The following is an 11,029-nucleotide window of genomic DNA, read 5'->3' as shown; positions in this document are numbered from 1 at the left end:
GACAGTGTCCTTTCCGGAAAGCCGTAGGCTCCCGAGCATCTGTTTCCCCCAGGCTGGGGGCAGCCGCCCTGAGGGCTGTGCTGGGCCATGGGAGGCCACCTGGGAGACCCTTCTCACAGGAGGGCAGACCCATCCAAGTGGAGCCCCTTCTGGGGAACTTAACTACCAGGTGTTGGAGTCTAAGTGTTTGGGACGTGCTGTCACCCACCGGGAGCTGGGGGCCTGCCTGGTCCCTGGGAATTCTATGCTGGATCCTGGCCGCAGCTGGCCTTGGAGGCTCTGTGAACCTCTGGGCAGCGGCTGCTCCCCAGGGCCGGTGACGGGCACAGGGCCCTGACGGAGAGTCTCTGGGGCTGCAGCTAAAGGTCCCGAGTGCATTTTTCAGAGCTGCCAAGCATCTTTTTCCAGACTGTTCTCTTCCGTGGGGCTGGACACCCGTAGTTCTTTGCTGGGGGAATCAGGACACCACAGCCTCTGCCTGGTGGAAGCAGGATGCCGCATGTTAGGGACCTACTTTCTAGAGCTCCCAGAGACACAGTCACAAGCCGAGTTCCTGAAGCTAAAGCGTGATTATGCAGTGAGCAGCGGGTCTGACCCCACCCCCCAGCCGGCGCAGACACACTGGTGCCCCCAAGGGAAGCACCCACTAGAAGAACCACAAAATGTCCAGAACAAGCATTGGAAGCTTTTATTAGTTCATCTAATTTCTGACGGTTGTTTCCTCAGTGCCATCATGAAGTTCCTTGCACCTTTCAACCGCACATTAAAAGTGTTATTCAATTAAAAAAACCACTCCTATGTAAATGTCTCCATAGACATGACATTTGATGTGAATCAGACACCACAATGCCTCTGTGAAGATCAAAGAATCATCCCGCAAATACAACTGAGATGGGAGCTGAGCGAGGGATGAACGATTTTCCGCCTTGGGAATGACCCAGCATCACGCAGGCACTGCCGCCCGTGACTCTGACGGCTGAGCTGAAACTCTGAGTGAATGATCGAATGGAAGGGACGGGAGGGGCCTGCGGACTGGGTGAGAGGGTGCCCAGTGGTCGATGGCCCGAGTGACCAGCAAGTGATGAGGAGGATGGGCAGGCCCAGGAAGCGGGGGGACGCCAAGCGGGGAGGGGGCCTGACCGCAGGGGCCCCCTCCCTCTGGAAAGGGCTTGAGAAGGGCCATGAGGGTGAGGAGGGACCGACCTCTCAGCCAACAGGTGCACAGAGGCCAGGACAGCAGCCAAAAACCAGGTTTCCTATTTCCATGAGAGCAGCTGACAATCAATTGTAACTACTAGGATTTTACCTTTCGGATAAAAATGCCACCTTCCAGGAAGGGCGTGCTTGTAACAAGCTCGCCCCGCTTCCGAGAGGGGAGCGTGGACGTGGCTAAAGCGTTTCTAATCCAACTGGTGCCACTGGGCAGCAGTGACAGGGACGGTCCCACGAGGGCATCTTGTCCTGGGCCCCTCAGCACCGGTGGCATCTGTGTGCCCAGCAGACCCGCTCCCTCACTGACCAAGGGACGGGAGGGAGCCCGGAGCCCACACGCTCTGGGACAAGAGGAAGACTCCTTCTGGCACCACCCTGGGCACTAGGCCTGGCCCTCCAGCCGGGCCACCGCCTGCTTCAGGTCCTGCACGACGAGGTCCACTTCGGCCCGGGTGGTGCCGCGGCCCACGCTGAGCCGGATGGCGTTCCTGGCCACGTCCAAGGGGATGCCGCAGCTCAGCAGCACCAGGGATGGCCTGTGGGACGGGGAGACGGGCCGGCCGTCAGGACACGGCTCTCCCGGGCTGCCACGTGCCCTCGGCCAGCTCCCCACTGGCCACGCACACTGTTTGGCCCACTGTCGCCAAGGGCCGGCTCAAAGCCTCCCTGCTCTCCAGCCGGGCCTGCCCCAGCACAGACCCCGACCCCGGGAGCACAGAGGCGGCCGCTGGCCCCTGCACCCGAGAGCCGGAGCCCGGGGTACAGTGGTAACTCCCGTCTCCAAGGAGCTAGCGGGCTCAGTTCCCGGAGGGGACGCAGAGCCACACGCGAGGCAGAGGGACGGCCTCCTGCAGACACCGGAGGCTGCGGCCCGCCCAAGTCAGTGCTGAGTTTGGTCCCGGTGCCCTGGCCTCGAACGGGGCCTGTTTCTCATCACGACCACAGCTCTGCTCTCTCCAGAGCCCAGGTGGCGGCATCCAGCTCCACTCCCGCCTGCAGGCCCCCCCAAGAAACCGAACCCCCTTCTCTTCCTCCAGCAGGGCTGCTCCCGATGCCCACGCCCGGGGCTCCACAGCCTCCCCTCCCGCCTCCGCCTGCTCCTGGCAGGGGGTGTGATCTGAAGCCAAATCTGGTCACAGCTCCCGGTTTTCCTGAGGCTGAAGTGGCGCCTGCAGCCTGGCCCTGCTGCTCCAGCCCGCCCCTCCTCCCCGCTCCCTGCCTCGCGCTGAGCCCTGCTGCCCGTCTCCCGGTCCAGCCCGAGGCCCCTGTAGGCCGCAGCTCCCACTCTTTCCTCCCGAGGGCCTGCGGCGTCTGGTCACTGTCTACGTCCCTGCTGGGCTGCAGAGCTGCCCGGACCTGGCGCCCGGATGCGCCCTGGATGCCGCGGCGAAGCACGTGGAGAGCACTCACCGGTCTCCATGGTCCGAGTGGCACGCAGCCCCCATGCTGGCCAGCAGCGTCCTGCACTGGGCCAGCACCAAGCGGCCTAGGAGACAGAGCACAGGGCCCCTGAGGTGGAGTCCAGGCGGGGGCTGCCTCTCTTCCCTGCTGCAAGTTGGGAGGCTCCCTCCCTCGTACCACCTGACAGAATCCCAGGGCACAGGTCCCTCTGACGGCAGGTGAGAGAAACCACAGCAGGTCCCAGAGGAAGCGCTTCCTCTGCCCCTTGGCTGCAGAAGAGCAGACACTTTTCGGCCTCATAAGACTGGCCTTGAGAATGTGGTATCCATCAGCTGCCTGGCAGGACACACAGAATCCTGACGAGCTGCCTTACCGAATAACGTGTTGTCCTGGTAATAATGTCTAACTTGACGTCTCTGTTTTCTAAAGGGAGAGACATTGGGTTCTGCCTTTGTTAAGCTAGAAGGCACTTCCCTCTTCCTTCACAGGCACAGAGATTTAAAAAAATACAATGATGGGAATTCCCTGGCGGTCCAGTGGGTAGGACTCTGCCCTCTTACTGCCGAGAACCCAGGTTCGATCCCTGGTCGGGGAACTAAAAATCCCACAAGCCACGTGGCGCAGCCAAAAAAAAACAAAAAACAAAAACAACAAAAAAAACCCCAACACCGATGACTGCTGATTTAATTAAAACGAAGAGCCTGCCTCATTTAAATTAACACAGGTCATTACAGAATACAAAGTCTGCCCCCAGAAAAAGGGGGGAAGACACCAGAGGGAGGAACTTCCCTTCCCACAGCAGGGAGATCTGGAGAGTTTGCCATGTGCTTCCTTCCCAACGAGGATGCACTTCACCCCGGTGACGGCCGCCCCAGGGTTTCTTCATGGTCCAAACACGCTGCCCCTTTTCTCAGAGTGACCATGAGGCAACGACCTCTTCTTCTAAGAGGTGAAAAGTGCCCTTCAGGTCGGCTCTCCCGTGCTCTCGGGGCCACCATAATCTCCTCCCAGACAAACAGGATGCTCTACACCCTGGACTCGAGCCTCAAGGACTCCGGGCAGCCAAGTCCTACACGTGTCTGGGATACGAGGCGTCCTAAGGCTAATCCTAACGCTAACCCCAAGCCTAATCCTAACCCTAACCTTAACTTTTCCAGCCAGGAGGCAGAGATCGCAGGAACTAATGAAGCCCACAGATCGGCACTTCAGCCTGACTCTGAGCCAGTTTTTAGTTGGTTGCCTCTACTTTCCTGACCCTCATAAAATGTTTCGTAAAAATCGCAGCCAAAGATGGACCAACTAGCCTAAAATTCAGTTCGCTTTATCTCCATCCCTCACATCTTTGGGGCGGGGCTGGGACCCTGTGAGAGCTGAGCGCCGCTGTGCTGTGTCCAGAGCCTTAGCACCCGGAGCAGGTCAGCAGCTGTGCCCAGAGCCCCACCACCACGGGACAGTGCCTGGTGGGGCGACCCCGCCCTCGGCCAGTGCCCACGCCTCCCCACAGCGCAAGCTGTGCCCAGCCCAGCCCACCCCAGCCCCCAGCCAGGGAGAGCTGGGGGCAGTCGTCACCTTGCAGCTGGGGTCCCAGGATGGAGAAGTTACAGGTGTTGGGGAGTCGCTCAGTGCCTGGAAACTGGCTGTTCAGATGGATTCTCTTACCAAATTCAGCCTGGAAAATTAACAGAATATGCAGTGACATCTTCAGAGCCCCCTCCCCCCAACTGTGTGAACTTCAGACTTTCTGGAAAACAAAACCTCCCTCTCGGGAATTCCCTGGCGGTCCAGTAGTTAGGGCTCTTCTGCACTCTCACTGCCGAGGGCCTGGGTCCGATCCCTGGTTGGGGAACTAAGATTTCGCAAGCCGCACAGTGTGGCAGGAAAAAAAAAAACCCCTCACCCTCAACACACAGAATGATTACCTTACTGATAAGCATCTACTGATAACAGTCAGGGAGACTATGGAGAGCAAAGTTAATTGGGAGAAAAAAATTCTGAATACATTTGGGTCGTCTTCATACAATCCTTAAACATCCCGTCTCTGGGATTTCTGTCATGTGCCTGTGAAAAAGTCGCTTGGTCTGGAGCCCCCCGTCGCGGGTCGCGGCCCTGGCTGCTCCCAGAGCCCCGGGCCGGGCGCTCACCGCCAGCCTCTCCTCCAGGTAGCTGCACACGTCCCGCATGTGGGCTTCGTAGGCCTCGCAGTTCTCTGCCACCAGCTCAGCCGCCTAGGGACACAGGAGGGCCCCTCAGTTACGGTAAACCAAGGGGAGCAAGACAGCTTTAAGCAGCAGAGGTGATTCTTCCCGCGGACACACAGGCGACACAGCCTCAAACTGCTCATTTTCTGGAACCTCACAAATACACAGTATGCGCCGTGTGACCGGGGCCGGGATAAGTGCCGAGTCCCCTTCACTTGTTAACAGGAATTTACTTTTTCAGGCTTCCGGATACCCCAGGCACTGGAGAGGCCCTAGCCAGTGACCAAAGGCAATCCCAGTCCTGAAGGCACGTCCATCCCAGGGACAGACACACCAGGGAAGAGGTGACCACGGTAGACCGATGGGTGGGCGCCGTGACGGGAACTCGGGGCAGCGGGGAAGGGCATTCCAGGCAAAGGCCCCGCAGGGGGAAAGGCCAGCGCTCCTGGAACAGAGTGAGCGAGGGGGACAGCGCCCCAGAGGCCCCATGACAGGCGGGATCTGAGCCTAAACACAAGGCAGATGCACGTGGATTTTGAGGAAGGGATGAGATGCTCTGATTTGTGTGTTAGAACTGGATGCTACGTAGAGAATGGATGAGGCGTCCACACACAAGATGGGGATGATCTGGCCTAGAGTCGGTACAAGAGGCAGGTCCTGGACCTCTCGTGGAGACTGAACAGACAAGGCCCGGGTGCTGCATCAGGTGCAGGGGACGGGACAGGGCAGGTCAAGGGCACCTCCTAGATTTCTCAGCTGAGAGCCTGGGTGGCAGGAGGCACCATGGGAAGAGACGCCAACGACGGTGGAGAGAGAGCAGGACACATCGTGGGCTCAGAGGAAACGTTGAGGAAGCAGGTGGGACGTGGGCCTCCCAGAAGGTCAGGACCTGCCCTGAGACGTCAAGTCCAAGACCGGAGCGCAGGCTGGCATCAGAGCCACGGGACAGGGTGAGCACGGCGAGAGGGAGAGGAGGCTGGGACGGCACCCCGGAGGCGGACGGGCGAAGAGGCAGAGAAGGAGCCTCTGGGGGGAGAAGCGGTCCCACAGCTGCAGGAGGTCACAGGGCGAAATGGGGACCTCGTCGACCAGCTTCTGGGAGCAGAGCAAGGAGGTGTCGGGAGGATGGCAGGGGGCGAGAGTGCGTGCGGGCTGCTCCACGGGGCGGAGAATACGGGAAGAGGCTGGAGCGGTGAGGACCAGGGGAGGATGGTTTTAAAGGCTGGGGGAGGAACACCCTGGCAGAGGAATGTGAGGGTGCAGGAGAGGGGGCGGCCGCAGGGGGGCGCCTTTCTTCAGCCGGCACACGGGGAAGCGGTGGAGAGCAGCGAAGAGACCTTGACTCGCCCCAGGGGGGCCAGGACACACCTCCCAGGGGAGAGGGGGCGGGGTGTGTCCCGAGCCAGACCACACTGAGGAGGGCCAGGCTGAGCAAGGGGAGGGGGCGACAATGGTGTGCCACCCCCCCAGTGACAGCAGGGTCAGAGGGCCTGGGCACAGGTGCAAGCCAGCAGCGAGGAAAGGGTCACGGCCGCAGAACGGAGCGGAGGGGCCTGAGGCTGCAGCGCCGCCATCTAACCCTCATCAGGAAGATCTTTAAGAAGCTGCCCCTCTGTCCCCATCTCGGGGGGGTGGTAACTGGACCCAGGGGATGAGCAAACCTGTGGTCATGACGTCTTTGCTTTCAATATTAGAAGAGACTTGAGAAAAGATACTTCCCTTTCAAAGGCTAAGCGTATGAAACCCACTCCACAGATCTTAAAAAGCACATCTCCAGGTTGATAAATAAAATTCGAGGTTTCTCTTATGTTGGTCTGTTTCTTGGGATCATGAACCTGATCCCTCCTAAAGCCAGGATACCTATTAAAGCTGCTGGGAAACTGATGTGAGATCACAGAAAATACGCACTCTGGTCTCTGCCCTGGACCAGGCACAGAGCTCCTGAGACCCGTGGAATTTCCTAAGTGATCAGAGCCTGAGGAGCGGCCTTTATTCTAATATTTGGTCTTGGACTCTGGTTCCTGCTGCCGAGCTCCTAAATCCCTTGGAATTTCCTGGGTGATAGGAGTGTCTTTTGCTCTAATGAGGCGACCCTGGGTGGGCTCCTGGATAGGGGCTGGTCACCGAGACGTGATTAGAAGCTTGGAATTTCTTTAGAGGGGAGAGGGGCTGGAAATGGAGTTAATGATTGATCAAAGCCTCCATAAAAACCTCAACAGTGTGGGTTCAGAGAGCTTCCAGGTTGCTGATCACAGAGGTGCTAGGAGGGTGGTGCCTGGAGAGGGCATGGAAGCCCCTTCCCACATCCCCTGCCCTACATTCCTCTTCCTTCTGTATGCTCACCTGTATCCTTTATCATATCCTTTCATAATAAACCAGTAATCTAGTTTCTCTGAGTTCTGTGAGCTGTGCTAGCAAGTACACTGAACTCAAGGAGGGGCCATGGGAACCTCTGATTTACAGCTGGTTGGCCAGAAGTGCAGGTGACAGTCGGCATCTGAAGTTGTGGGTGCCCACAACTGAGTCCTTAGCCTGTGGGATCTGACAGCAGCTCTGGGTAGACAGTGTCAGAATTGAGTTGAATTGTAGGACACTCAGCTGGTGCCACAGAATTGCTGGGTGGGGACCCCCAACCCCGCACATCTGGTGTCAGAAGTGTGGTGAGTGTGGCAGTGGTTTGAGAGTGAGGCGGAAACACAGGAGGAAGACATCGATGGACAACGCAACGGCTTCAGCTGTCCGAGGTCACCAAGGCTTACCTTCCCAAGGCCGGCAATCATCGGGGTGTTCTCTGTCCTGTAAGAGACAAGGGATTCAATCCTATTTCCATGCAAAGCAATTAACAAACATCCCCGGAAGGAATCCCGTCTATCTGAAAGTCAGGTGTTCAAATAAAAGCAGTCACACCAACATCTTTCCTAAACAAGGGCAGCTGCCAGCCCCCAAACCCTCGTCATCGCCCAGGGACAGTAGACATGGCCCACCGTGGGCAATATACAGTCGGTGTCCAAGTGACAATTCTACCTGGACCCGCCTCCTACCCAGGAGAAAGCCCTCCTCCGACTGCAGGCCCCAGAGCCTCCCCCTTTGGTCCCCCTGCCAAACCAGGTGAGGGTCTGAGGAACTCACTCCCCGCCCCGTTCCCTTCAGCTGACGTTTCAGCTGAAGCCTCTCAACTGTAATATGGGATGAATCTTTCGTTACTAGAGACTTGGGGCGTAGTGCCTGTGTTCGGGGGGCTGTGCAGGAGGGGACAGGAACACCCCCGAAGACGAGTGGTTCCCATACACTGATGTAACAAACTGAAAAACAACTCTTCACTCTATTTCAGGAAAAACAAAACAAAACACTAACTTAATTTTCTTAGTTTTACATTTTGGCTAAACAAAGTTCTATTAAACCTTTGGAGCTGGCTACTGCTTGTTAACTAACAGAGAGCAAGGTAAGTGAGCACACAGCACAGGTATGACAGGAAACGAGATGCCACTGGTCATCTTTGGACAAGCTTATTGGTCAGGACTGTCCCCGGAGACGGGCTCTGACACCTGGGGGTGGTTTGGGAAGAACGAGGCGCTCCGGGCTCTGTCCTAGGCTGGGAGATCCTGAATGTCATCCTCTCTGGGCCTCACCCTTCTCTGTAGGACGATACGGTCAGACCAGAAGCACCTCTCAAGGCCTGTGACTTGTGACTGACTGTAGGCATGGCCAGGGTGGCCCAGCTGGGCCCGTGTGGGACCTGGAGCCCACGCGCACTAGCCCAGCGCTGCAGTCAGGCCTGTCCCCCCCTCCACGCCCACCCGGGGCCATGCACACCCTGCTCTCACACCTGTCCACCCACGGAGCTGCCCACTATGGCTCCTGGCACAGCTGAAGTTCTGCCTTTCTTCCTTTTTTAATTAAACTCTTTATTTTGACAGAATGTAGATTCACATGTAATTGTAAGAAACAGCACAGAGACATCCTGCGTACCCTTTACTCGGTTTCCCCCAAGTAACACTGTAGGACAGTATCACAACCAGGATACTGACAAGACACAGACATTCCCACCACCACAAAGACCCCTCCTGCTGGCCTTTTATAACCACACCCACTTTTATAACCCACACCCTTCAGCCCCCCTTCCCTCTTTAACCTCTGGCAACCGCTAATCTGTTCTCCACATCTGTAATTCTGTCATTTCAAGAATGTCACATAGGTGGAATCACAGAGTTTATAACTTTGAGGGACTGGCTTTTTTCATTCACCAAAATTCTCTGGAGATTCTTCCAGGCTGCTGTGTATCAGTGGTTCACTCCTTCTCATTACTGAGCAGGGTCCCATGGCACGGATGTGCCCCCGCTGGTGTAACGCTCACTCATTAAAGGACATCTGGGTTGTTTGCAGTTTGTGGCTATTATAAATAAAGCTGCTAAACACTTCTGTGTACGGGTTTTGCTTGTGAACGTAAGTCTTTGTTTCTCTGGGATAAATGTACAGGAATGAAATTCCTAGGTTGTATGGTAGTTGCATATTTACTTTTTTTTTTTTTTTTATAAATGTATTTATTTTATTTATTTATTTTTGGCTGCGTTGGGTCTTCGTTGCTGCGCGCGGGCTTTCTCTAGTTGCGGCGACCGGGAGCTACTCTTTGCTGCGGTGCGCGGGCCTCCCATTGCGGTGGCTTCTCTTGTTGCGGAGCACGGGCTCTAGGCGCACGGGCTTCGGTAGTTGCGGCTCGTGGGCTCCAGAGCGCAGGCTCGGCAGTTGTGGCGCACGGGCTTAGTTGCTCCACGGCATGTGGGATCTTCCCGGACCAGGGCCCGAACCCGTGTCCCCTGCATTGGCAGGCGTATTCTCAACCACTGCGCCACCAGGGAAGCCCCATATTTACTTTTTAAAGAAACTGCCAAACTGTTTTCCAGAGCAGCTGTACCATTTTACATTCCCACCAGCCAAGTATGAATGATCCAGTTTCTTTCCATCTTCGCCAGCATTTGGTGTGGTCACTATTTTTTATATTAGCCATTCTGACAAGTCTGTAGTGATGGCGTCTCCTTGTGGTTTTAATTTGTATTTTGCTAGTAGCTCATGATGTTGAACATCTTTTTATGTGCTTATTTGCTATCCTCTTTGGTGAAATGTGTTCCTGTCTTTTGCCCATTTTCTGACTGAATTGTTTGGGGTCTTTTTGCTGCTGAGTTTTGAGAGTTCTTTATATATTCTAGGTGCTAGTCCTTTGTCAGATCTGTCATTTGAAAACATTTTCTCCTAATGTGTAGCTTGTCTTTTCATCCTCTTAACAAAGTCTTTTGCAAGGCAAAAAGTTTTAAATTTTGATGAAATTCAATTAAATGTTGATGAAGTTCCATTTATCAATTTTTGGGTGTTCTTAGACTTGACACCACAAGTGCATCCATTTTATGCTGTGGTGTCAAGTCTAAGAACTCTTTGCTTAGCCCTAGATCCTGAAGATTTTTTCCTGTTTTTTTCTAAAAGTTTTATAGTTTTATGTTTTACATTTCAGTTCACGATCTATTTTGAGTTACATTTTATAAAGTGTGAGACTTAGGTTGAGGTCTACTTTGCCTGTGGATGTCTTGAGTGCTCCAGCACCATATGTTGAAAGGCTATCTCATATTAGGTGAATTGTGTTAGCTTTTTGACAAAGTAGTCCACTTCATCTGAGTTATCAAATTCATGTGTGTAGGGTTGTTTGTGGCATTCCTTTATTACTCTTTTGATGTCTGTAGGGTCCGTAGTGATACCTTGTTTCACTCTTGATATTGGCAATTTGTTTCTTCTTTTTTTCTTTGTCAGTCTTGCTAGAGGTTTGTCAATTTTATTGATGTTTTCACAGAGCCAGCTCTTCAATTCATTGATTTTTTGTCATTTTTGTTTTGAATTTCATTGACTTCTATTTGCATCTTTATTATTTCCTTCTTTCTGTTTGCTTTGGGTTTATTTTGCTCTACATTTGCTAGGTTCTTCAGATGGGAGCTTAGATTATTACCTTGAGATTCTTTCTCTTGTCTAACATGTGATTTGGTGCTATAAATTTCCCTCTCAGCAGTTCTTTAACTGTGTCTCACAAATTTTGGTAAATGTATTTTCATTTTCATTCATTTCAGTGTATTTAATGAGACTTCCTCTTTGCCTCATGGATTATTTATAAGTATGCTGTTTGTTTCTAAGTGTTTGGAGACTTTCCTATTATCTTCCTATTATTGATTTTTAGTTTG

General features: G+C 54.2%; 1 protein-coding gene across 5 annotated transcripts in view; it reads right to left on the bottom strand.

Annotated features, from left to right (window-relative positions):
- Positions 1–686: 686 nt before the first annotated feature.
- The window catches only part of SCLY (selenocysteine lyase), a 31,763-nt gene continuing 21,420 nt past the window's right edge, over positions 687–11,029 (bottom strand). For 3 of the 5 annotated variants that reach the window (XM_061206223.1, XM_061206233.1, XM_061206243.1), the window contains exons 8-12: positions 7,571–7,607; positions 4,755–4,838; positions 4,183–4,282; positions 2,623–2,698; positions 687–1,748 (exon numbers count right to left, since the gene is read on the bottom strand). In XM_061206223.1, coding sequence (XP_061062206.1) covers positions 1,595–1,748; positions 2,623–2,698; positions 4,183–4,282; positions 4,755–4,838; positions 7,571–7,607 — 451 coding nt within the window. In that variant the 3' untranslated portion in view covers positions 687–1,594. Of the gene's footprint in view, positions 1,749–2,622; positions 2,699–3,373; positions 3,556–4,182; positions 4,283–4,754; positions 4,839–7,570; positions 7,608–11,029 lie in introns of those variants that run through there. The other 2 variants (XM_061206258.1, XM_061206250.1) reach the window with 2 other exon arrangements.

Source organism: Eubalaena glacialis, chromosome 1 (assembly GCF_028564815.1).
Source record: "Eubalaena glacialis isolate mEubGla1 chromosome 1, mEubGla1.1.hap2.+ XY, whole genome shotgun sequence".
In the NCBI taxonomy this organism is placed as follows: Eukaryota; Metazoa; Chordata; class Mammalia; order Artiodactyla; family Balaenidae; genus Eubalaena; species Eubalaena glacialis.
This window is presented reverse-complemented; position numbering and strand designations above follow the sequence as displayed.